The sequence below is a fragment of the Pogona vitticeps genome, chromosome 1 (genome assembly GCF_051106095.1).
Source record: "Pogona vitticeps strain Pit_001003342236 chromosome 1, PviZW2.1, whole genome shotgun sequence".
In the NCBI taxonomy this organism is placed as follows: Eukaryota; Metazoa; Chordata; class Lepidosauria; order Squamata; family Agamidae; genus Pogona; species Pogona vitticeps.
In genome coordinates this window covers 73,570,796-73,598,174 of record NC_135783.1, presented here as the reverse complement: position 1 = coordinate 73,598,174, position 27,379 = coordinate 73,570,796, and the positions used below count along the sequence as shown (strand labels likewise).

The 27,379-nt window shown below is 39.5% G+C and overlaps 1 protein-coding gene across 4 annotated transcripts in view; it reads left to right on the top strand.

The window, feature by feature from the left end:
• The first annotated feature begins 146 nt into the window (after window positions 1-146).
• ESR1 (estrogen receptor 1) overlaps window positions 147-27,379 on the top strand; it is a 291,481-nt gene continuing 264,248 nt past the window's right edge. For all 4 annotated transcript variants that reach the window (XM_078383254.1, XM_020805139.3, XM_072995244.2 and 1 more), the window contains exon 1: window positions 147-18,525. In XM_078383254.1, the coding sequence (XP_078239380.1) occupies window positions 18,466-18,525 (60 nt within the window). In that variant the 5' untranslated portion in view covers window positions 147-18,465. The remainder of the gene's footprint in view (window positions 18,526-27,379) is intronic.

The window sequence follows — 27,379 nt, the reverse complement described above, 5'->3', positions numbered from 1 at the left end:
CCAGCACCTGGAGCAAGTCAAGTATTGCGGGGTGTGGGTCACATGCTGTCTTTCTGATGCAATGTGTGGGCAGGGTTGGGGGCTTTGGTGGGGCAGAGTATCCCCCAGGGTGGTGTCATGAAGTGGCTGTGGAGCTGCTCAAGGTCTGTGTTGGCAGTGGCAGGCCCAGTGCCCTGGCAGCTTAAACTCAGACTGCTGGGAGAGGGAAGAGGAGCATGAGGAGTGGCTGCAGGAGTGCACTAGGCAGGGTGGCCTGTGCACCCCTAAGAATTTTGAGCCCATAGAGACTGCCCCTCTATGTAGCCCCCCTCCCCACTATGCCACTGATGTCACCTTTCCTCCATGCCATGTGCCTAATTCTGCAATAATGCCAGAGAATGAACCATAACATTGGTGGCTGGAGTCTACCTGAAGCTACGTGGGTAACTTAGTGGATGCAGAGCAAACTACCTTAGGAAATTCAGAGGTAACTGGGAGAGGGAGGACTACCGTTGCTGCCTGAGACCACTGCTTCACTTTGTCTAAAGATAGGACCAGTCCTGTCAGACAGACATATCCACCCATTTAAAACTGACAATTATTCAACAAATCTGAAATGTTTTTGTTATGCAGAAGATTAATTACAGCTGCTGTCAGAGCAAACAATGTTCAAAAAAAGGGAGGCTACAATTGCAGAAAATGGAAACAACACCAACATGTGTGGGAAATCCTGAAAAATATCAGGTTTCTTTGGCAACTTTAAAGGTCAGGGTCTGATTCATAACACACAAAGACCACTGCTACATAATTTAGTGCTTTCATAAAATGTCAAATATATGTTTCTATTCACAACATGTCTGGCCTGCTTGAGGAAGGAGAAAGATGGGCACCAGGTACCTGATCATTAATGACGATTAACAGAGATGTCCATGGCGAAAACTTGTTTTTCTTTCATTTGTGGGTTGTTGTGAGGAACGGCTTTCTTTTTAAAGAAAAAAATATATTTCTATTTGCTTGGTGCAACTTTTGTTTTGTTGGGAGTGGGGTCTTTCAGGTCACTTTGTTTTGTTTTTTCTCTCTTCACTTTTCAAGTATTAGTCCCCAAAAGCCCTAAAGCATCCGGTAGTGGGAAGGGAAGGAGAGGGGAAAGAGTGAGAAGAGTGGGGCAATGTAGTGCATGGGGGCAGCAGTAAGGACTCAAGGAGAGGAGGGGGGATCAGGGCAGGTGTGGCAGGGAGGTGCAGGATAGCAAGGAGACAAGAAGAGGCAGGGGAAAGAGTGCAGCAAGGAGACGTGCAGTGGCTGCTGTGAGGGAAGCTACATTTCCCAAGTAATTGGGCAAGAAAGAAATAATTGAGGAGAAAGAAGAAAACACAAAAACACACACAGCATACAAAATGTGTGTGTTCACATGAACGATCCCCATTTTTTTGGACTCATACTAAAATAAAGTGGAAGTGTGAAGTGCACATTTTACGTTTAGTCCCTCGTTTTGGTACTAGTTTATTAATTTCATTTATTTATTTAAAATATTTTTATCCCACCTCTGTCCTTGAAAAGAACCCAAGGCAGCGTACAACAATGAAAGACAATATTTAAAAGTTGAAAAAAATGAGTATACAATGGAGGTTTACATCTTGCTGTGGGTTCTAGGGACGGGAAATTGGCCAATAAAACTGGCTATTGTGTATGCACACATGCACATTTGTGCACGCAAATACATACACGCACACACAATAGTGAACTCAATTCTAACCACTGCTGCCTTGATTAGGAGGGTATGCTGGTGACTCTGGATGTGTGGAAAGCTGCTGCCAGTGGTTCTCCCACCATTGATAAGCAGCAGAAGACCCTGAAAAGGGACATTCTAAGAGCAGTGTAAGGGAAGCTAGCTTTGAAAATGCTGAGTCCAGATCCATTCCATTGAGCTGGACAGATTAATCATGGCCCTGTTAAGGGTGCCCTGCCTGACTTCTCATTTGTTTAGTTCAGCCTCATTATCTTTCCACAGATGATATAAGTAAAACACAAAGTATAATTATGTATGGATCAGTTAATTTTCACAGAATTAATTCAGCATTAAATTTTTAAAAAGACAAAAGAAAGGGGGGAATGATTCATTTGAAATGTGGTGCTGGAGGAGAGCTTTGTGGATACCCTGGACTGCCAGTAAAATTAACGAGTGGGTCCCAGATCAAATCAGGCCTGAACTATCTCTGGAGGCAAAAATAATGGAACTGAGGCTGTCCTACATTGGGTACATCGTGAGAAGGCAGGAAAATACAATTATGCTATGGAAAGTTGAAGGCAGCAGGAAAAGAGGATGTTTGTATTTGCCCCCGCACTCAGACGCTTATGATGCTCTCCAGTGCCCAAAAGATGTTATTTACTTCTAGACTTTAAATTTATTCACCACAATTCTCCACTATCAAACTCCCAGCTCTCACATCTTAAAAACCACCCTTTCTTCCACCAGACTGCTCCAGAAAACACCTCAACAATTAACAAAAAAGTAACAAACAAGTAGGAACAATGCTACCAGTTGTGCCAATATCTGAAGGAAAATTGAAGAAGAATCATACATTTTCTGAAGCAGTATAGTACCCACTGTGGTGTAGTAGTGGATAAAGTGATGGACTAGAACTCAGGAAACCTGCTTAACCATAGAAATTCACTCTCTGTGTGTGTGTATCACTGGTGAAACTTTTTAACTACCTCAAATACCTATTAGGGTTACTATAGGTCAGATGCAATTTGACAGCACATAATGTGCACAAACACACATAGTCTCACTGTGGGCACATGAAACAATTTCCACTTCTTGAAAAGCACAGCTCTCCCTTTAGAAATAAAATACTACCTGTATATTCTAACATGAATTTGCCTTAATCCACATTTTGCAAATAATCTTGTGTTTGTTTTATTAGGAGATAACATGCCAAAAGAGAAATATAAGAACATGAGAAATGCATGAACACATAATGTGACCCTATGGCTATGCACACGATTCTTCTGATCGTATAGGTGGAACCACAATTGCTTGTGTTTGGTTGAAGGGCTCGCCCAAGATGATTTGCTGCCTAAGGCAAAGGGGCAAACTAGGCTGGCAACACTGGCACCTGGATCATATCTGCTCTCACACCTGAGGCCAAGAGGATGCTTTAGGAGAGGATGGTGACTGTGTTGTGCACCCAGCTCTGTCCTTCAAGAACAAGAAAAGGAAAACAGAGGGGGCCTTCAACTGCTACTACTCAGCATGTGCCGTCTGAGGCCATGGCCTCACACTGCCAAACAATACGCCCAGCAAGGTTCAGGTCAACTGTATTACAAAATCACACATTTCTTCTAGTCAGTCACATTTGCAAACCAACATGGCTTGGATACAGCTTGCTCTCCCAATAACCAAATATTAGTTCCATTCACATGAAATGACCCTGCATTGCTGCTGATTCTGCCACCCACCACTGCCCCTTACACTACATTCCTCTCTTATCCAAGAGCAATTTTTGAGGAGATTTAGGTGCACACATCTGCAGTGCAGTGAGCAGAAAGGACATCTGGTACATCTGGCTGGACCCAGCTTTTCAACTGCAAGGAGTTATTACTTTGCTTTTGTAACTCAGACTGAAAAGAAAAATAACTCATTTCTTGGCTTTGGAATTGCTTTTTCTGACAGCATAAGAAACAATGGCAGTTACCTCTCAAACACTTAACAATTTCATTTATTTGAACTACTAGCTTTGGATTTGCAATTTTAAACTGTTATTTATTTCTCAGCAATTAAATATGCTTTTATCTTAAAGGCTTAGAATTATGGTTCTGCTATTAATACAGGCAGTAAAAGAAATGTATCTCAAATGGCACAGTAGTCATTCTTGATTATGCACCAGTTATTCCCCCCCACCCATTTACACATGGTCTCAGAGGCTAGAATAAGAGAAAACACCATTATTTCTAAATAAACTTAGTAATTCCATCCATTTGGTGTCAGACCATGGCTGACACCAAATGGTGAGAAATAGGTGAGAAAAGTGAGAAATAGGAAGAGCTGTAGAAGATCTGTCTCTTTCCAACCCAGGTTTAATGCTACTTTCCTCTAGATGGCACCCTTTAAAAATGCTGGACTACATATCTCATCATCCCCAGCAATCAAATTCTCTATGCTTGCTGTGCATTTTTTAAAAATGTAATACCTTTTGCTGTCAGCTTTGAGTTTCTGGGAGTTGTAGTCCATAAAAGCAGATCTTTCAAGATCTTAATTCAAATCTTGTTCAGGAGAGTGAGAACAGAGTGGATAGGCATATACGTAGCTATTGCGGTATTACATTTGACTATTTGTATTGTAAGCATGTATCCTTAGCTTGAAATGCACAATTAATCCACATTTTCCAGCAAGAAAAACAGATAAAGAATGAACATAGCCCATGCTTCTTGAAGAGAGATTGACCATAAGCTCTCTTCAACACAGTGGAACTTACTGCTGAGTGAACATACGCACATATGAACGTATGTCCGGGCACTCTCATTCCTTTTCGTACGGCCCTTTCCTTGAGAAGAAAACTGCTCCCCTCACGTGGATGCCAAGGCCTACATGCCATGCAGAACACTCTGACATCTGCTTGTGGAGGAGTGCTGTTCCCATGGTGAGGTGAGGTCGAAGCCCATCCCAGGGGGGCTTTCCGGCTTTCCATTCATCTCTCTCATCCACCAGCACTATAAATAGCCCAGGTTTCAGATGGATACATAGTAACTGAAGTTATCAAGCCAGGTGTATCTCATTCTTGGCAGTGGTAAATTATTTGTTCTCATTTAAACACACACACAAACAAACAAAAAATCACAACCACCACAGAGAGAGCATGGAAACATTTTTTTAAAAAAATGCCAACTCCCAGAATCCCAAGACCAAAATCCTCATGGCTCCAATATTTGAAGACACCACACATATTTTAAGAGCTGACTGGCAAAATGATATATATATTTAAAACAAAGGCAAAAGAAAGTAGGAGCCACTTTATTGGCAAGTTAATTAGATTTTATGGAAATTAGCTGCTACACAAACTAGTGGCAAGTGCTGGTACAGTAAGAAAAGTCTGAAATTAAGCAGAGTAACAGGAGGACTTCTGTGTGCCTGAATTCTGGACATTAGGTTCTGTCTGGTGCAACGGCACTCCAGGTATTTCGATTTCTGTGGCTTGGCAGAAAGCTTTCCTCAAAGGTTAGTGATATTTCTAAATATACTTTGCACAGCTGGGAAAAAATTTTCCATCCCATTTTTAAAGATGTATATATTGCAAGCTGATGATAGGTTAATATGTTTAAGTATAAATATGCATGAAGATATTTTGTTGTATTTTTCCTTTATTCCTTCTTATGTGCTCTTTATGCTTGTTTACCTGATGCATACTGTACAGTAAGAAGGAGGAAAGCACCTCCCCCCAGTCTGTGGCAACATTTTGTCCATTTCCCACCATAGTATAGCATGGACCACACATAGTCTTGATATCTGGCTATAATAGACAAGCATGACACTTATAATGACTCTAGCATCCTTATACCCCCTACTCCTTCCATTTTATTAACTTGACAGGACTCATTGTTTGTCTGAGTTCAGGAAATATGTTCTTTCAGGTCAGTCATTTTGTAGCCAGCTCTAAAGACAGGATGCATGAGCTGAAAATACTAAAGGTACCCTTTGTGTGCATCAGAAATAAAGTGGAAAGTACACGACTAATAGTTTAGATCTTTGTCCTGTAAATGCTTCCAGCAATTTGCATTAACTGTTCTAAAAGGACACTGCTTTTATTGATTCAGGTGGCAAGAATATCATGTGGATTTGGAAATGGATACTAAAATAATAAGGCTTTTTAGATCCTGGCTTTTTCTCTCAGTCTTTTACACAATTCTTCCATTAGACAGTTGCCGTCCTTCTGCTCAAGGACAAGGTGAAACTTTTTCTTATATTGTGCTGGAATTCTTCTGGATTCTGTCTTAGATCCCTAATTCACGATGTATTTAAGACAGAAGCCATGCATGCCTTTGCTAGAGTAAGTCAGGAAACCCTATAAGAGTACAATTTCTAAAAGTGATTAAAAAGCCATTGACCTAATATGAGAGAATACGATTCTGGGATTTGACTTGGAAGTTTAAAGAGAGGTGGAGTGACTGAAGAGTGTAGCAGACGGGTTCTGCATTAGGACATTCTGAACAATACAGTAGCAAAGCTTGTTTATTAACCCCCAAGTTGTGTGTTCCATGTAACTGAGGCCATATTCACATGTTCCTAGTAACAGTTATGTCCAGGCTAGCTAGTAAAAGCAAAGTCCTTTCACATTTTAGATGCAGTGTTTGAAATCAGTGCATAGTGGCAGCACTAGCAATTAAGAAAACTATTTCCCCCTATCCTCGCACTCACCTCCAGGGCAGTAGAGTGCATATATTTATCTTTAACAGAATGACCCACCAATTCTCCACTGGATGCCAATCTGATAAAGGTCAGCGACTGAACACCCAAGTGAGCCAGAACATGAAGTGCACAAGTGACTTGGACATACACCGGACTTCAAAACAACAGTGAATTAAGTAGGAAAAATTGCTCAACAAATAAAACTGGTATAGATGTCTTTAGTGATTTTATTTCCATTCGGAGGCTTGCTTCTCCAAAGAAAGCTGCTCTAGGTGAACTTAGGGCCAACTGCCCTAAGTTTAGTTGTCTTACAGCAACTAAACAACTAATATGTTTTATTCGGCATTAGCTTTTCTGGAATGCAAAAGCCAATACTAAATAAGAAATGCATCTGCAAATGTATGCAATGGAGAGAGCTGCAGACTGCACAAGCTTGGGCTACATAAAACATGCTAATATTTCAGGCCCCATCAGACAGCTTGTTGTTTTTGCTGCAGCTGACTAACATGGGGACACCCCCCCTGGTGAATTCCAGTTATACAATTTACACTTCCTTTGCGTTTTTTTCCCCTTAAAGTGTGTCTGCAATCAGACTACTACTTTTGGAAAGGAAGTTGATATCAAAATAATGAACCCCAAATGACAGGGAACATCAAGGAGCTTTCTGGTTAATACTTCAAAACTCTCCTTAGCATGATAAGTAAAACCTAATACACCCACTTCAAATCTATTTTAAAAAGAAGGCTGAGAAGACATCAAATAGCTGCTGCAGTGTAGCCTTTGTGTACTTCATTTCACAGGCTTGGGTTAAACAATGGAGCAATCCTGTATAGCAGTTTGGGGAGGGGCATAATGGGTTGCCACACTGCCTGTTCTTGGGGGAACTGCAAATATTTAATCAAACACGTTACAAAAAAATTATGCACTGGGTTGGTGGCAAGTGCATGGCCACCAACATTGCTCTCTGGATGACGAAATATTTGAATACTTCTGAATGTCTGTCTGCATATATTTCACAATTATTTGTAAATGGTATGTATACAGAGAGTGAATATCTTTCCTAATTATTTGACCATTTCAAAACCGTTTTAGAAGTCTGTTTTAGATGTAATGGTATGACTTTTGGCCCAGTGGCAAACGGTTGCCCACTTAGTTACAGAACAATTTATCTAGAAAATAAATGCTTGTATCAATAACTCTTTTATTAAAGATACACACCTTCTCTGTATCCTAAAAAATTATGAAACAGACGTTTTCTATGTCTCTGTAGTCTGATGTGCATAACCAACTTTCTTATTGTATGAACACAATTATTATTTCATACTGTTGGAGTCAATCAATCAATCAATCAATCAATCAATCAATCAATCAATCAATCAATCAATCAATCAATCAATCAATCAATAATCTGGCTCTCAGAAAGAGGTCTAAGGGATCAATTAGAATGTTTTTGTTTCCTTGATCATTTACCACAAACCAGAATTATGCCACATTTGTTAATCCCATGGCAGATACTTCCATAGGATTAACTTCTAGATGGCTAGCCAGGTTAGTCTATTGTAGCAATTCTGGATCAAGTTCTGAATGTTTTTGCCACAGGGTAATTGCCAAAAATTTGGTTCATATAGTGGTTGACCCAATTCTTGATATGCAAATATCTAACCAGTGACTCACAATAGAAGTTGTAAAGGAGAAACAGAAAATCACAGGAAGCTATAGAAGAACAGGTCAATTTGTCTGCCTAGCCCAGTAGGATCTACTCAGCCATGCTCCAGGCAGAGAGGATTCACTTCCACATCACTTCCTACTGGATATCCTTTTCATAATTGGTCAGACCAGGATGTGCATACAAAGCATATGCTCTCCTAAAACCTTGGAAAAGTTATTTTTCTCCAGATTGCAGCGTCCAGTATATAACCAGACAGTGGCCATTCCAGTTGAAAGATTTCAGAAGCTGTAGTCTGAAAAAGAAACTTTCCCAAGTTCTTGCTCTCCTACTATGCTGTGGTTTCCTCCAGTAGTTTATCTGATGATAGATGTGGTCTTTGGTTTGAAAAATAGCTATAGAAGTCTGCCAGTTTGAGTGGAAGAGTGGTGGGGCACCAGGAAATGGCTGAGTAGCCCCTTTCCCTTCCTGCCATATACCACTTGCCCCAAGCAACTGAAAATCTTCTCCTCTTCTGAAGTGGGAATATGGTGTAATCCTCCCCAGTTTCTGGCAAACTGCAGATAGCACAGTGGATCACTGCCTATACAGTGTGAGTGAGTTTGCACTGTAAAAAGACAATTCATAACAGTATCTAAATCCTTCTACTTTGGCAAATGCAAATGTGTGTGTGAGAGAGGGGGGGGGAAGGAGGGAGGGAGAGTATTGTGGTTTATGCTCCCAAACTAGCATCAAAACCTGAACGCTATGAATATTCACCTTATCTGTCTCCTGAGAAATCTATACGTGGGACAGGAAGCAACAGTTAGAACTGGATACGGAAGCACTGATTGGTTCAAAATTGGGAAAGGAGTACGACAAGGCTGTATATTGTCTCCCTGCATATTTAACTTATATGCAGAATACATCATGCGAAAGGCCGGAAGGCCAAGCTGGAATTAAGATTGCCGAAAGAAATGTCAACAACCTCCGATATGCAGATGATACCACTCTGATGGCAGAAAGTGAGGAGGAATTAAGGAACCTTGTAATGAGGGTGAAAGAGGAGAGCGCAAAAAATGGTCTGAAGCTCAACATCAAAAAAACTAAGATCATGGCCACTGGTCCCATCACCTCCTGGCAAATAGAAGGGGAAGATATGGAGGTAGTGACAGATTTTACTTTCTTGGGCTCCATGATCACTGCAGATGGTGACAGCAGCCCCGAAATTAAAAGACACCTTCTTCTTGGGAGGAAAGCGATGACAAACATTGACAGCATCTTAAAAAGCGGAGACATCACCTTAGCAACAAAAGTCCGAATAGTCAAAGCTATGGTTTTTCCTGTAGTGATGTACGGAAATGAGAGCTGGGTCATAAAGAAAGCTGACCGCTGAAGAATTGATGCTTTTGAATTGTGGTGCTAGAGGAGACTCTTGAGAGTCCCCTGGACTGCAAAGAGAACAAACCGATCCATTCTAAAGGAAATCAAGCCTGAGTGCTCACTGGAAGGACAGATCCTGAAGCTGAGGCTCCAATACTTTGGCCATCTCATGAGAAGAGAAGACTCCGTGGAAAAGACCCTGATGTTAGGAAAGTGTGAGGGCAAGAGGAGAAGGGGACGACAGAGGATGAGATGGTTGGACAGTGTCATCAAGGCAACCAGGATGAATTTGGCCCAGCTCCGGGAGGCCATGGAGGACAGGATGGCCTGGCGTGCTCTGGTCCATGGGGTCACGAAGAGTCGGACATGACTAAACAACTAAGCAACAATTAATATTCAGCACAGCATGAGTTTTCTTCACCATTTTCAGGATGACTTCTTTAAAGACCGAATCACAATCTCAACATTTCATCTCTGGTGCAATTCAGTGTCATCTGTAAGTTGAAAAATTTGATGGGTTTTTGGGTTTAACAGTGATTAAGCGGAACAGTGTTTGAGTGAGAGTTCAGAATTAAAAAGCAGCACTTCTGTGACATGCTTAACGACACGGTGCCAATAATTGTGTTCTCTTTTTGCAGTTGGTATCTGTGTACTATTATTGGTCACTGTCTGGAGATCTCTGAGGGCATGTTCTGCATGTGTGCTCCTTGCTCAGTGCATGGGCATTGCCATTCGAGGGCTTAGTCCATAAATGAAGGATGTGTGTGTATTCTATTTACATTAATGATTACAACATACCAGGCATTAGATATCAACCACCCAATCAAGGAGAAGTTGCAGATCAAACCTTGGAAAGACAAATTGCAAGAATTCCAAAGAGATATGATTTAATAGTAATGGAAGACTTCAGTTACCCTGATATCTCTTAGGAGGCAAAATCTCCCACTCGTGGCCCTTCCCAGAATTTCCCAGAAATTCCTGGCTTGTGTGGCTGAAAATTTGCTCCTACAAAATGAGGAGAAAGAAACTAGAGGATCAGCTATCCTGAACCTGACTCTAACCAACAGGGATGACTTGGGGAATAACATTTTCAGAGTTGCAGTTATGATCGTCTGTGCAAGCATATCAATAAGAAACAGAAACAAAAGAAAAAAAATGATGTGGTACCTTAAAGAATAACTGCTTTATTTTAATGTAAGCTTTTGTGGAACATGCCCACTTTTTCAGAGATAAGAGTCAAAATATAGAGACTAATACTAAAACATTTATGAAAGGCTCTAGGATAAAGGGAAAGTGGTGTACAGTTGCATTTTGGAGATCCTTGAGTTTGGAGTCTGTATCTTGTGGGTCTAGGCCAATGCAACTGTACCTGAGAGCTTGACTGCAAACAATATATTTAGTGGTGTGTTTTATTTTTATCCCACCTTTTTCCTTAAAAGGACCCAACACACAGCTTATATCATTACATGCTTACATCAAATCTCAGCATGAGTAATACTGGGATAGCAAAAAGTCTGAGTGTTGAATGTGAAGTGGCTTTAAAATCCATGTAGCCATCTTCACTCGTTCACAGCTGTTGCCAGGATTCAATCGCTCAGTACAAACTCTTTTGTGTGTATGTTGTACTTGCACAGCATTGGTGCACTGAAAAGCCAGAAGTGGAGGAAGGAAACCAATCCAGTGGATGCATGCCACTGGCCCAGTTGGAGCAAAGCAAGGTGTGAAATTTCAGAACTGCAACTCCTGAGACTTCTTCTTGCACACATCCTGGCAGCAGGGATACAAGGCCTCTATTTATCAAAGCACACCTGGTATACAACACAGTGAAGGATTCCTCTCTCCCACTTTGTTTGAGTTATTGCATGCAGGGGAGCAACATTTAGAAAGCAAGTCACTGGGGACAGAAAATTAAAATGTCACTACCATGCATGGTGGTCTTAATCATCGTTAATGACCTGCATGTTTTCCTCGGGGAAAAATTAAGGATAATCTCCAGGTTGTACGTTTAATAAATGATTGTGGTATCTGCACAAGGGAGTAAACAATAACAGCTACAACCAACAGGAGGTCAGCTATAATGTGCTACCTATTTAACATATTGTGTAAATTGACCCTCAATTTATCAGTAACTTGCTGTTTTAACTGCATTTTCACTCTCATTCCCACAGTAGGCTACTCCATTATGTAGGCTACAGGCATACAACTGCTTGTATACAACTTAGCTTGATAGCTAGAATAGGAGAAAGTGTGGGAATGAATGGAATCCATACACCAAATGCCCAATTCAGTTACAGCCTGATTGTCCAGATTTTTTTTTTTTTTTGCAGTTTAATAGTACAGTGCCTTTACATACTTCTGTTTTGACTACAGCCAGAAAGCATTACCTTGAGTGTTAGACTGTGATGAAATACTGATATTCAGGACAGGATAAATAAACATTAGAAAGAGGGTTGAATTGTTTATGGACATAATAGGAGGATGTGAAAGAGAACAAAACAAAACAAAATACAGGCTTTACATTAAAGGGCTGATCTAAATTATGAAACACAGCTAGGCTATACTTATGATAAGAAGCAATATTTATGTGTCAGAAAGAGATGAGAAGGATTTATCAAGCCTATGAAGCTTTAAAAAACCTGGAATAAACATAAGAAATGTCATGGACAGGACACAGCTAAGCCAGGAAAATAAGATGGTTTCAGCTTTCAGCCCGAGGGATGGAGAGAGATTTAAAGGTATCTCCTTTACATCAAGCTCCCAGAATGTACAGAAGAAGTAATCATCAGAAACAACCAGAGTTGTATATTCTCCATGCTTTGGAGGGCTGGGAGGGTGAGAGGAAGAAGAAGAGCCAAGTTCATTGCACTAGCAATCAACATTTTACACAAGCAAACTGAATTCTGCAACCCAAACATAAACTAAACATAATCTATTTTGTTCCAGTTAGGAAGCGAAACAGTCAAAGAACTCTCAGCCCACTGGCTGTCTTGTTTGAGGCTTTTGAAATCTGAACAGGCATTACAGATACTAATTTAAGCCTCCTTCTATGCAACCTTAAGAGGTAGAAATGCATCTTCGTTTTAAATGAAAACTGAGATTCTCAGGATGCTAAATGCTTCACCTCACATCATTTTCTGCCATTCAAGAGATGTGCAGAATACTCATCACATTCCAGGGAAACATGAGTGGACCCAGCCGTTAAAAATAAGAAGAAAAGGATGAAGAGTCATTGGATTTAATTTTCACTTTTCACAGAAGCAACCATGTTACAAAATGTAAAAAACAAAACACGAATAAGGAACAGCAACAAAAGCATTGTAGCACCTTAAAGACTAGCTGTCATGTTTCCGTGGGAGTGTTTGCTTCCGGAGAAGTGGATGTACGCATGAAAGCTCCTGTTGAAACCTCTTGGCTAGTATTAAGGTGACACAACACTTGCTTTTGTTTTTGTCTAGAGATATATATTGGACTTAAAGCGGCATCGGTAAAAACCACAAAATCTTGTGACAATCTACTAGATGGATTCAGGGTTGTTGGGTTATTGTTACCTAAAGCCTAAGGAGAATCAGCAGTCATTATGATTAACCAGAAAATGACCAAACTGAGAGTAAACTGGTCGTTGGGGAAGTGGATCAGGGAAATGTTCAATGCAGAATACAGAAATTTCTCTGACTACCGGTACCATCCGTTAGCAATTCCAAGCTGCCACGGCTTCTACAGCCAGCCAGGCAAAACATATCCGCTGGCTGAAGGCATTGAGCTCTGTGATTTGAGACAAACCTTAAATCTCAGGGGTCTGCAAAAAAAAAAAAAAGAAAGAAAAAGAAAAAGAAAAACAGAAACTTCTGGTGAGGAAGTACTTGTTTCACAGTGGAGAAAAATATATTGGCAACATAAATATGTGAAGAAGAAAGAAAGTAATTTCAATGGGTGAATTATATTTATTGGTCTGAAATCATTTATATGTCACTCTTCAATAAATATGATATATGGAAATATATCAGAAAGCGTTACCACACCAACATTAATTGAAATGAAGCAATGATGGAAGTCGTTTTTAAATCACAACTCCCAGAATTCCATGGCCAGCATAATTACTTCATTTCACCACTTTCTTTTTAACTTACAACTTGGCTGTGTATATATCAATAATCATTTTTGAATGGAATCTACTATTTGCAAAACTCTTCTTTAGTTACAAAAAGACAATAGAGTGGACTCTAGATAAGCCTCTCTAGGGTAAAAAATTTTAATTAATGAATTTATTTATTATGGTTGGGTGACCAGCTCATAAAAAATAGTTACGGCTAAAATGTTCAAAATGCAATTTAAAAAGTGTACAGATAATTAATTGTGTATGGGTTGCAAAGTATGGGGAGAATCAAATACAGCATTTTTATAGCTATCCTTTGAACCATTGGACTGTCTAGGGCAAACTGGTTTGAGCAGGGTCTTTGGGTTATAGGGAGTCCTTTCTACATATTTGTAAAGTTTTTTAAACATTTCCTCCCTGATTGGGACAACATTTGGTAAATGTCCATATCCACCTTTGCATTCCTTTGGGCCTGCAGATCAGCCCTCCCTGTTGAAATGCCTTGACCTCTGGATTGGGCAAAACATTACAAGATTTCTGGGCTCTTGTTCACCATTATGATATTGTGGCCCTGGAGCTAGTTTTGCCTTTTTAAAAGGAAGGAAGGAAGGAAATGTAGAACAAAATCTTAATTTCTCTTGCTTGTTTTGTAAAACTTGACTTTTCTAACCTACCACCTCCATTAAAAACAAACAGAAGGAAAATTCAGTTATGAAAATAAATGTCTGATAGCAAATAAATGTTCGATATTTCTGCACATGGTGAGAACATGCAAGTGAATGATGCTGAGTGGCTGGGAGTCAGCATGTGACATTTCTTGCTGCTGCACTATCGCAGGAATTGAGGACCAGAGTCAGTCAGTGTCAGTGTAAGTGAGTGTTCAGATGGAGTTCATGATTGTGTTTCTTCCTCAGTTTCTGCTAATACAGTGGTGCCTCAACTTAAGAACTTAATTGGTTCTGGAACTCTGGTTGAAACTCAAAATGGTCATACGTTGAAGCACCATTTTGCATAGGAATACATTGAAATGCAATTAACCCGTTCCAGCTGAGGGGGGAAAAATCACCAAAATAAATAAATAAATCACTGCAAGACCCATCGGAAACGTGATTAATCCCTTCCAGCCGAAGGGGGAGGGGAAAGAAAAGCAATCAACCAGTCAAGACCCATTGCAAACAAAACAAAGCAAAAAGCAATCAAGCATGCAAGACCTATTGCAAATGCAAAGAAAACAAACCAAAAACCAATCAACCGTGCAAGACCCATTGCAAATGAAAACAAAACAAAGCAAAAAGTGACCAAGCAGATCGTGGAAGATCGGAAATGGGGGGGGGGACTCAAAAGCAAACAAACCCCCCAAGATCCATCAGAAATGGGGTGAAACAAAAAGCAAGTAAACCCCCCAAGACCCATCAGAAATGCCCCCCCCAAACAAAGAAAACCCACAAGTCCCATCACAGCACAGAAATATAACCCCCCCAGCCCAAAACTATGCTGCAAAACCCACCCAGAACAGTCTATAAAAACCAGAAAGCAACACCTTACCTTATCAGGCAGTTCGAAGCCTCCTCCGATCGCACTCACTCTAACTGCTGGGGCAAAAGTGCTACAAAGAAGCAGCCTCTTCGCCACCAAGAGTTAGCAATTTGAATTCCCCACCTTTTTCCCCCTGCCTTTTTCTGTTCGTAACTGGAAGCTCCGGCTGCAAGTCAAAGCAAAATTATGCAGCAGGAGCTGGTCCTAACTCAAAATGGTTGTAAGTCGGGACATTCGTAAGCCGAGGCACCACTGTAAAACCATTTGGTTATTGTCAGGTAAAGAGCATTTTCAATATTATCACAGTGACTTTCATAACAATAGATTTTGGCTGAGCCTCAGAACAGATGACTGGCTGAATTTGAGACATGAAAGAACTGATGCTGTCGATGAGAGTGTATCCTCTTCAAAGCAAAATGAAGTTTCTTCCAATAATCTTAAAAGGTGTCACCATTATAGCAAGGAATATCTCTCAATGAAACCCTTTATGAGAGACTTTAAATAAATATTTGATGCACTTTAGGGTTTTAAACCTTAAGTCTTGATGTCCATGGCGGCAAAAGATAGTTAAACGGGGGTCCATGGTAAATAAAAGGTTAAGAACGACTGATTTAGATTATTTAAAAGCAATATACCTGAGGACACCTTTGAGAACTGACTGAAAACTGCATTTGGTCTGAGGTAGGGCTTCACTTGGTATGGTGATTTGACTGTTCACCAGATCTAGACAATATACTTAGAGAGGAATGCCCCTCAGCTCTCCTTCAGAGCTTTTTTCCATCTGAAGAGCAATATGTCTGAAGAAAAGGACCTGTTTTTCTAGAATTATTGTTCACTTGTACACTTCACATGTAACCCTTCTCCCCTTCTGACATATATTCCATGTAGAGAATGTAGTGATGTAGTATAGGGGCAGGAGCTAGATGTTGTCAAGAGCGAGGGAAGTACAGTACTAACTTGACCAGGGCTTATATTGTTGCAATGCTCTATCATCTATACTGACTCAACTGTAACTTCATCCTTTAAATCTAGCCATGGCCTATGGAAAGGATATTTGAAAGTTTTTCCTCTTACCTTTAGAGATATACTGCTGAAACTGCTCCCACAAAATGATATAAAGAAGATGGCCTCTAGAAATGAACTTCTTGGTGATGGCATCCAATCAGTAGAGGACCTGCCTTGAAAAACTTACCTGACACTTTTTCAATGTCAGTGTGTGGATTTCAGGCACAAATAAATACTTTTTAAATTTCACCAAGGGCTTTAAGGAATCTTAGATTTTTATTTATTTATTTATTTATTTATTTATTTATTTATTTATTTATTTATTTATTTATTTATTTATTTATTTATTTATTTATTTATTATGTGCTATTTCTTTTTAGTCATTATTTTTTTTTCTTGGCTGAAAAAAAGAGAGAAAAGAATATTACAATATGCTTACATTTCATATTATCAACCATCCAGGGAGCAAAGTTATTGATCTGAATCTATAAAGTGCTCCAGTTGAATTGAAAGTATAATTTATCACAATGGTTGGAATCCCAGAATTAGTAAATATTTGGATCCAAATAGGCACCTTCTAATACATGGCACCACAGAAATATGGCCTGAATGTTTTAAAAAAATTATATTGAAAGGAAAATAGTAAACATAACTTGTTTTAAAATGTATACCTTCTTGAAATTCAAAATGATTTATCAAAATGTTAGACAGCCAAAATTAATGCAATCAAATTAATATAATAAATGCAAGGATAGTATCAAACAATTTAGTAGCTACAAGGAAATAAAATGATCTTTTATTTTTCATTCTGAATGATAAAAAAAATACACTTTTCCAACTTTTATTGGCAAAAAATAAAGAGGAGAAAACTTGAGAGAGAAAGAGAAGGGAGAATATTGCAGCACTTTAAAGACTAAGACAAATTATTTAAGTGGAGCACAGAAATAAATCAGCTAGTCTTCAGTACAATAATATAATAATTGTGCTCTGTCAAGTCAATTTGGACTTCTGGAGACCTTTTCCAGTGTTTTCTGGTTAGAAGATACACAGTAGTGGCAACTATTCCCTTCTTCTGAGAGTGCCCTGGGACTGTGCAGCTCATCCATGGCCACACAGGCTGGCTCAGCTCCCAGGAGGCATAGCGGTGAATCAAACTCCCAGCCTCTAGCTCTGCAGCCAGATACCTAGCCCACTGAGCTATACAGCCTTCTGTCTGTCTGTCTGTCTTTTCCTCCAGCCTTTATTTTTGCCAATACACTAAGGTAGACTAACATGCTTACTTGAAATTTTCCAGGCTGAGATTTTGTATACGTAGGGGGTGTTTTGGAGTCCTCTTTACTTAGACCCTTCTAAGTGTGGACTAAGGTGTGATCTTTTTTGTGCATGCTATACATTTGCCCCTCCCCACAAATGTTAATTTCAAATGCAGTGTGATGCATGCAGTCATACCATTTTATTTAAAGGCTATGCCATGGATAAAAATAATATTCAAACATCTGCATCCTGACACACTTTGCTTTGCTTTGCTTTGCTTTAGTGTGTGTGGAAATTGACAGTGGGTGAGTGGCGGGTGGGAGACAGTTTTAGGCTAGATGTTTACACTTAAGGATGCTCAAAGATTAGACCTTTTACACCTTGGTAAGGCAAATTATTATAATCATCTACCCGTTTCCTTTCTGTATTGTGTACACAATATTAGCTTATTTTTCTGCGTAACAAGTTCTGTTTATATCCAAGGCAATCTTGAAAGGGCTGTGTCAAATTTCAGGCAGAAATGGGAAGATCATGTGACAGATGGGAAGGGCTTAAGAAACAGAAGGAAACTAATCGCTTTCAGGGCCACTTGAAGAAAATATCCTACTGCTTAGCAATAGGACAGGAGAAGGCAATGAGGGAGCAGTAAAAAGAATTTTGATTTGAAGGAATTGATGGTGCCTCACTTTAATCTTTATTCATTAGTATGAGGGCCCACTCTAAATAGCACTATGTATCTCTTTCTTACTTCCCAGTTAGTAAATAGTGAAGAAGCATAGTCACGTCACAGTTTATACCATGGGAAGCAAAATTCACTTCGACCACAGTGGGATTTTCCTAGCAAATTAATATCCCTCTCAACATCGGCTCATACAACTCCTGGCCAGAGGGGTGAGTTAAAAATCAAGCTGCCTAAGAGTGGGAGGAGAGGGAGAAAGAGTGAGCGAGCAAACAGAACTTACAGGGCTGTTTGACAGATTTTTTTTTTCCCGCCTCTAGCATATGGTGGTGCTAGTACTTTATTTTTCAGTCATCACATTGCTTCATTTAACGGTTGTATCAGGCTGCTGGTTGTTGCCGGAAAGCAGATTTCATCCCAACAGAAAATGCAAGCACGCATGCAGCAGAAACCACTCAATAGGAGGAAGGACAGTTTAATCTCTCATGCTCCTGGTTTGGTCTCAGAATGAGAAGACTGGCTGCAACTCAGAGGATCCTGTCAAAGTAGGTAACCTTTTTTTCCCTTTGTGGACGTCTCTGATACTTATCATTTAAAAAATGCTGGCTACAACTTGATTGTACACCAAGGAATTGAACTTGTACTATGTCATTAGTCATCTTCTCATCGTGCTGAATTCATCCCAAAATTCATTTCTCCCCCTCCCCACAGTGGTTGATTATGGTGTTGCTTCCTGGAATCTTTGTGTCTTGCTGTGGAAAACTGACATCTGGAGGGCTAATCACTGGGGATGTGGAACGGAAAAAAAGTGCTTCCTTTTCCACAGAGCAGCAATCATAGTTGGTCTTCAGTACTCTGTGTGAAATATTTGTTTACAGAACTCACTTGGTTGAAGTGTCATATTATAGGGACTCCGACCTCTTGGATCCACACATATCTTTCCATTCCGTTATTAATGCAAGAAATCAGAAACAAGTATACTGCTTTGATCTCCAGAGCTTCTGTAACTTTTTAAGTGAACGTGTGTGTATGAATTACATTTAAATTACAACAATACTGCCTTTCAGTTGCAAAGTAAATTACTGCGCTTTTCACTTGAGCTGGGATTTCCAGAGATCTTCTGAATGAAAAATGTAACATGCAAACAGGCCATGCGTCTAGAGATTTCTGAGCTTCGTTAGATAAGACAGCTCAAGTTTTTTCTCACCTACAAGCTCCCAGTTTTGGTACGATCCGTGTGATATTGTGATGTTTAACTGTTAGTCACTTAGCTGCCAAAATTCAAGTTACACCAAGGCCAAGAGCTGTTCACTGTATTCATGGTCAAGTTAGGAATGAAGTGCATTGCACAAGAGTGCATTTTTTTAAAAAAAAAGTTGTGTTCTTATAAAATTGTACAGACAGTTTTTTAACATTGGATGGATGCCTTTTTAAATAACTTTTTGGAAGGAAGACTGAGGTTGCAGCCCTATGCACACTTACCTGGAAGTTAACACCATTAACACAGTAGGATTTTCTTCCATGTAAACATCTGTAGGAGTCTGTAGACAAGGAAGAGAAAATAAAATTAAAAATAATCAGTAATATGTATTAAACCTCTATTTGCAAGTTTGTGGGGAAGACAGAGAGACAGAATTTGACTGCAACATCAAAGCAGTGGACTGGCTTGTAGCCCCATTTGGGGTCATGATTATTGCATTTTTTCAAATAATAAGCTGATGCTTTTAGAGAAATATCACAAGGATATACTTTGCAAAACGCTTTGCAGATACAAATAATTATCCTTGCGAAAGTGAAAAATCTACCCCCATTTCATCAGTTTTCAGTACTAGAATTAACACATTTTAAAACTACACGCATTATATCCCTTTTACTTTTATCAAATTGCTCCAGGCAGGGTGACTGACCTTACCTTGGACTAGCCGTCTATTATTTTCCCATGATGTCAGCAAGATTTTACCACTGCATTTGGCACGATATGTGCTAAAATGTATTTATTTATTATTTATTAAAATGTTTTAAAACTACCCTTCTTCCTTATTAATATCAAAGTACTGTACCAGTATAAAGCAAAGCAAAGTATGCTGCTTATATACTCCCCCATAGTGTTTAAAGCACTTTCTGGAGAGTTTACAATTTAATTATGCAGGCTAGACCTTGTTCCCCTTCACCCCCCATAAGCTGGGTACTTATTTTACTGACCTTGGAAGGATAGACAGTTGGGCCAGCCTTGAGCCAGCAATCTGAGCCCATTGGGATTGAATTCAGATCATGAACAGAGTCTTGACTGCAGTACTTTTACCATTACGCCACGAGGCTGTATATTCAAACTGTAAGATATAATGGTCAAGGTCCTGCTGGGTACTAATGGAACATAATACCCTGCTGCCATTTTAAGGTGGGGTCCACTGATAGCATGATGATCACCATTACCACTACAGTATTAAACTTATTTAAAGAGGTCCTGGAAACTTCGCAAAACTTTTGCAAAAAAAGTGAAAGTGCTCAGGCTACAGGTGTTGTGTGAGGATATTTGACTTTACAGAAACTTGACCAAAAACCCCAATAAGATTCCAAAACAGTTTATCAGAACAAAGTGTTTCAGTGGGCTCAATATTGCTTTGAGATAAAAAAAGAGAGGAAAAAGTAATGCTTGCCATACTGGGCAGAATACTTCCTGAAAATCATTGATACAATTTTGAGGCTGGCCACATGACACAATAATTATATCCACTGGGAACAAAACTTTTGCATTAACATTCTAGATTTTAATTGAGAGAGACAGGCCTCTGGCAGTGACTTGAGGTTCTTATGTTAATTAGAATCTCAGTGTAACATTTGATGTGTCTTTACTATATAGGAAAAAGCCTCATTGTAAGTCAGAGATTTGTTCACCAAGCCGGTACTGTCTCCTCGGACTGGCTAGGCAAGTGAATCTAGAGCATTTCCTACCATTTGCTGATGTTAAATGCAGCTGTGAAGCAGGTGCTGTCCCACAGAACGATGGGTGTTCCCCTAAAGAGACTTTGTGTTAGCTTTGTCAACTTATTGCATCCAGATGGCTTTAATTTGGAAAATTGGATCACCCCCTTCAGCTCTTGTGATCCCTGTATTCCAGATATACTCTGGCTGATCTTTCATGGAGCCTAATTGGTGCTTGTGTAGACCCCGATTAGATTTGTGCAGCCCACATGGTGGAAGAGGGAGTATGGGATATCTCTGGCTTCTCAAGGAGCATCTTATGCTCCTGGTTGCATGCCGGATACCCCATTGCTTTTTTTGTTCTTCTGCTCACATTGTAAGTCTAATTTATTTGGCTCATTTACATTTTCTTATTCCTGGCTGTAATGGTAAAATAATTGTAGTTTTTATTTGCTATTACTTCATGGTGTAGTTACATCTTTCTCTCTGGCATGCAATTGTTTCATTCGTGCCAAGGAAACAGGAACAACAAATATAACAACAACGTTTTAAATGCCCCCAAATGGCACAGTACAGGTCAGGGTTCATTCTGGGACATTGCCATGTAATGTACAAATGCCAGCTATCCAGAGTTTGGAAAGTTACCTTTTTGGATGCACCTTCCAGAACCCCCTACCCAGCATGGCCGTGAGTAAATTTAAGTGGGCAATTCTGAGAACTGTACCCTTAACAAACTATACTTTTCCCCAGCTCTACATGTCCAAGAATGCTATGTTATGTAACATAAGCTGCAATTCTTTACTCACTTACCTACACCAAACTCAGTGGAACATGCCTCTCAGTAGACAAAAATGTGGTTGTGCTGATAAAGATCTCCCAGAACAATTTAATCTGGAAAGATGAAAAAAATGTCTGGGATTCCTTTTTAGCGTTGTCAGGTTGTTTGTTCTTAGGTCTTTTTCACCTTTGGAATTTAAGATTCATACCAATTATGTACAAAAGTGTGTTTTTAGCTCTCTTGAGACCATAAATCTCCCAAAAGAACAATAGAGATGTTGTATAGTTTTTCAGTAACCTGGAGACCAAATTGTATAATTGACTTGGGAGGAACGTTTCACTATGGGCGAACCTCCCATTAGGCATTTTCAGTCTAGTTCCACAGAGCCAAAGTCTGTGAGCCACGACAGTGGGCATTTCTCAAGAGGTAAAGGACATTTTGTCATCGAAGCTACCAACATGAATTTGACCCAACTCCTGGAGGCAGTGGAAGACAGGAGGGCCTGGTGTGCTCTGGTCCATGGGGTCACAAAGAATCAGACACGACTTAAAGACTAAACGACAATAAAAGGACATTTGCTTAGCCTACCTATAAGGTCTGCATAGCACTGCACAGTGCACACTGCAAACTATCTTGCTTTCATTTTCTGATTGGCTCAAAAGAGGTAACAACAGGCTTCATTTGCAAGTTGAGTGTTGAGACTCAGCAGCTTTGAAAGAATGCATCTCTGAAGGGAGAACATTTTAATACTTTTTAATGCCAAAAGTGGGATCCTGTACAGTTTGGTCATCAGAGCTGAGATGCGTCAGTACTAGTCTCCTGTCTGTTTTCCTTCTGTTGGATGGCACAGCTGTGTATGACACATTATCTTCCTTAGTTTCCCAAAAGAGCCATTTCTTTCTTGCACAGAGTGGTTTATGCCACCTTACCTGTGAAATTAGGTTAGTATTCCATTCCTTCCTTCTGCTGAAGTCAGTTGGTTCTTGACCCAAGCATTGTCATGTTGTGGTGGAGGAAGAGTGTTTAAAAGGACTCCGTTCATATCAGGGAGGCCATGTCAGGTTGCTCTGATTTTACCAGAGACTGGAATCACTGGATAATTCAGTTTGATATCCAAAATGAAGTGTAAAAGCACCAAACGAATGTGCTGCATATGCACACTTGTACATCTTGTACCCACATGGGGTCTATTCTGTGCACAGACAGGCTTGATACCTTCTGCAGTGCTTATGCATTGTTATTATTTTTAACCAAAGTCCCCAAACATTAAAATCAAATAAATCTGCTAAGGCATTAATGAGAAGTTTCTACTGAAGCTTTTTTTTTTTTGTTATCTGTATGTGGTAAGGAGGTATTGCTTGTGGTTCTGTTGGTCTGACACATATTTAAGAAATAAAAACCGCAGTGTTTTCACTGGCTAGAAAGGGATGGTCCAGATGCATTTATTGCCTCTGAGGTTTTTCACATGCACCCTGCTGATGTCATAGCTATAAAGACACATCTGAACTAGGGGTGTACTTGCAGTTCAGCAACATGGTGAAATACTCCAAGGACCGAACAAATGTGCATTCCTGTGAGGTCCTGAGCATCCCTGTGGGACACTGAAAACTGCATGTGTGAAAAATGGTGGGTTCTGAATAGAAGTCATGTATAAATCTGCCAAAACACTAAGATCTGCTGGAGAAACCTTCCTCTACCACTGAGAAGAGTTCATTATGTAGAGACAGGGGGAAGGGCTGTCTCTGCTATAGCAACCAACTGTGGACTCCATGCCCCTTGGATGCTCAATTGGCACTAACATTAGCATCATTTCGGAGATAAGTCAGAGTATATTTATGACGACCTTTAAGTTTTGAGGATCAAAGCCTGCACAAGTTTTCACAGAATGGTGTTACTGTTTTAATATTTTTATTTAATGTTTTAAACTATTTTATTTTAAATTGTTTTTTATGTTTCAAAATAATTTCACAGGGCAGGCTATATTGTTTTAAATAAATGTTTAAGAAGTAAGGGGCACGAGGTAAGGGACATAATGGCAGAGGTAATGGCAGCTGGTATTAAAGCACGGGTACAAACGTCAGTCATAGAAATGCCAATCCCGGTACAAGCCATACTGCGACATATTGTTTGGCAAGATAAGTAATGGTAGTGTATACAAACAATAAGTGATTATTAATAAATTATAGTAGCTGCATTGCCTCCTGTTAAAGTGAGCCATAAATAAGGGCACAAGACAAGGACAGGTATATCAGATAATCAACCGTCACCAACATTTGAAGGAAATATAGAATGTCAATCCTTGGGATAATAAGACAGATGGGCAAATACAGAGATTCTGGATAGGTTTACAAGTACTTCAGGGAATGGAATGCTGTAGATCTTCCGCAGGGTCTTAATCTTACATCTCACTGTTCAGTATGACTCAACTCATGTGTTTGTCACTGGGGAACCCTGCGGAGTTCTGAGAATGGTCGCAGATATAAAAGATTAATCCTAGCAGTTATCTTCTGACAGTGTGGCATTGTTATTGCTTGCAAACTTGCAGGAAGCCGAAATCATTGTCATTGTTGTGGATTATTTTAAGTGTTCTTGGGTTCGGGGAAAATGGTGCATCATCTTTTTCCTGCTGCTTACTTTGTAGCACCGTTCTGATTCAACTGTAAACAAAATCATTGGAATAAGGCACAATAAATATCAACAAGTTATACTTAATATATTAATTTCGTAACTGGCCGATTAAAACCAACTAAAATGTTTTAACATGTTGTGTCCACAAGCTGGCATGTGCATGCGTAGAAGCTAGTGGAGTCAGTTTTAGCTCCAGTTCTCCTGAATATATACATAAGGCCACTGTCAGAGATCATCTGTGGCTTTGGAGTTGGATGACATCAGTTAACTAAGAAACCAGAGGTATCTGGGACAATGCTTAGTCATTGTCTGGAGGCTGTGGCCAAGCGGCCGAGGGTCAACAAACTGAAACTGAATCCGGAGAAGATGCAGATGATATTGGCAACTCGGCAACTCACAAAGCCAGCTGCCACTTCTCTAATGATTGATGGAGAGAAAAAAAATCTCCTTGTGAACTAGGTAATAAGCTTGAGTGTCTTTGTAGACCCAGTGCTTCTCCTGGAGAAACAGGTGGGAACCATGGCCAGGTCAGATTTTATCATCTATCTGTAGTCCAGAAATGTTCTCCTTCCCTGTAGAAGGTAGAGAAGACCATGCTGACCAATACAACTATAACTTTGAGATTAGACTACTGTAATTGTGGGGCTAGCTTTGATGACAGCTCAGAAGCTACAACTGGTGCAATATGCGGCAGCTAAGTTAGTTTGCACCAGCTGCATTGGCAGCCCTTGGTTTTCTGGGTTCAAATTAAGGTGGCAGTTATTACCTTTAAAGTCCTACATGGCATGGGACCCACATACCTACTGAATCTCTTCTATTCATATGAGCTCCTGCACCAACTGAGATCATCCAGAACTACTCTGCTAAAGGTACTGATTATTAAAGTTGTTTAGCTTGAATGTATTTGAAAAATATCTTTCTATGCTGTTACCCACATGCATCAGAATTCCTTTAATTAGCCTTTGGATGTTAGGAACTGTGATTCCACCACTTATGTGACAAGCATCCATTAAATGAAAACACAGGATAAAATTGTCTGTTAAGCATTAGGTTATTTATTTGCATTTTTATCATTATGTGAAATATTTTATTATTGTGTATGCTCTATATATATAAACGTATTGTAGTGTGCACTGTTTTGGGTACCTCCAGACAGCAGAATGGCATATAAATGGCAATAATAAATAGAAAGTACATTTAAAAAGGGCAAGGTATTGGGTCTAAGGCTCCATGGAAAGCCTAAAACAGTCTCTCCCTCTTGTATTTCCTGTGCAAGTGAGTTATTATTAGCTATGGAAACTGACACCTAATTAAGCGACAACAAATCAGAGAGTGCATGGTCAGACTTATCCCCAGAGCCTTGGAAACCATAGGTGTTAATTTTACCTTCTTCTTATTCAGCTGTGTAAAATAATGCTTCAGCTTATTAGGACTGCAATCTGTACATGATTACTGAATCACACATTAAGGGAGAAAGCTTATGCCAGTTCTATGATACTTCGTGAGTCAGATTGAACTTGTATCTGACGACAGCTGACAGCAACAGGGAAATAAACTATGCCAACTCTATGGCTAATGCAATCTTGCTCCTCTTCTTGGGTTATCTCAGGAGAAGAGGTATATGCTTGAGCAATGCTAGGCCACCTTTTTGTTGCAGAGTTTTGAACTTCCAATATAATTCCTTTCTGTTATGCATCGAAGTACGGAAATACACAGAAGATAATAACTACAGGTCCCTTGGCGTCTACCCCTTTCTCCTTAATTGGCACTTAAAGTCTTAGTAACTCACTTTGAGACATTTGTAGGAGAATGAATAAAATTACAGACTTGTGCATGTTGATTTCTTTAATCTACGCATACTTAACAATCAACTGAACAGATCAACAGCAAACAAACACCTCATTCCAACAGACTAAAGAGAAGGAAAAGAACTCTCAGCAGAGAGGTGGGGCTCTCTTTAAATTCTAAGGATGGATGGAACAATTGGTTAATGCTGGATAGACAGTCACCCCAGCCCAGAAAAGTTTCTCCCAGTCACACAAACTACAAGCAGCATGCAAGGCTGTAAATAAAATATCAGCACTTTTTGCTCTGCTTGCAGCCAGAGTTCCAGGAAGAGACCTTCCCACAGCTTCACAGAGGAGACTCCAAAGGACAAACTTCCCTTTTCTTTTTCATACTTTCCACCCTATGAGTGGAGGAAATTTTATTTTCCTATATCCTATGGCCCCTGGAAGAACACTTTCAAGGAACATAGGAGTGCTGCTTAAGGACACAATCATAACTGGCCAAGTTGGCCATTGGCCAATTGAAGCTTTGCAGAATCCAAATATCTCTCCGCTTAAGCATCTTGGAGATTACACTGGAATACTTCATCCTGCCTAACTTTGTGTTAGCATTGTGGCTGTTATCCTTGTGCTGGAGGAAGTTTGGATTTGTCATCATTCAAATCCAAACTTATTTTCACCCCTTTGGGGTTATTTTGTTAGAGATCTTGGCCAGCAAAGCAGTTCTGCCAGCAGACAGAGATGTTTAAGGCCAACTGGCTAAAACTCATTTCTAGCAACAGAAAAGGCTCACATGCCGAATCCTAACCTTCGTTCTGCTGGCTCATCTTCCAGTTTGGATTGCACTGCTAATCTGTTAATTGATTTAATTAATTAATAATTTTTTAAGAACAATAATTTATGAAAATAATTTAAGCTCATATAATTTGATCCACACATTTGTATTAAGTTTCATATGCAAAGTAATATCTATTTCAGTGGAATAGTGTACACATAAATGCTGTAATCTTGTGATGTTCTAAAATACTTTGCCTTGTTCAACAGTGATGGTCACTAGCAAATTTAATATCTGACATGTTGTTATTATTATTGTTTACTAAGGAAACATTAGAGCAAAAAAATAGAACTCTATAGATACAGAAAAGTCAGTGCAAATTGTATGTAAACACTTTTGTTACAAGGCAAGTAACATGTATGTGTATACACTTACAATTATTATTATTATTATTATTATTATTATTATTATTATTATTATTATTATTATTATTATTATCATCATCATCA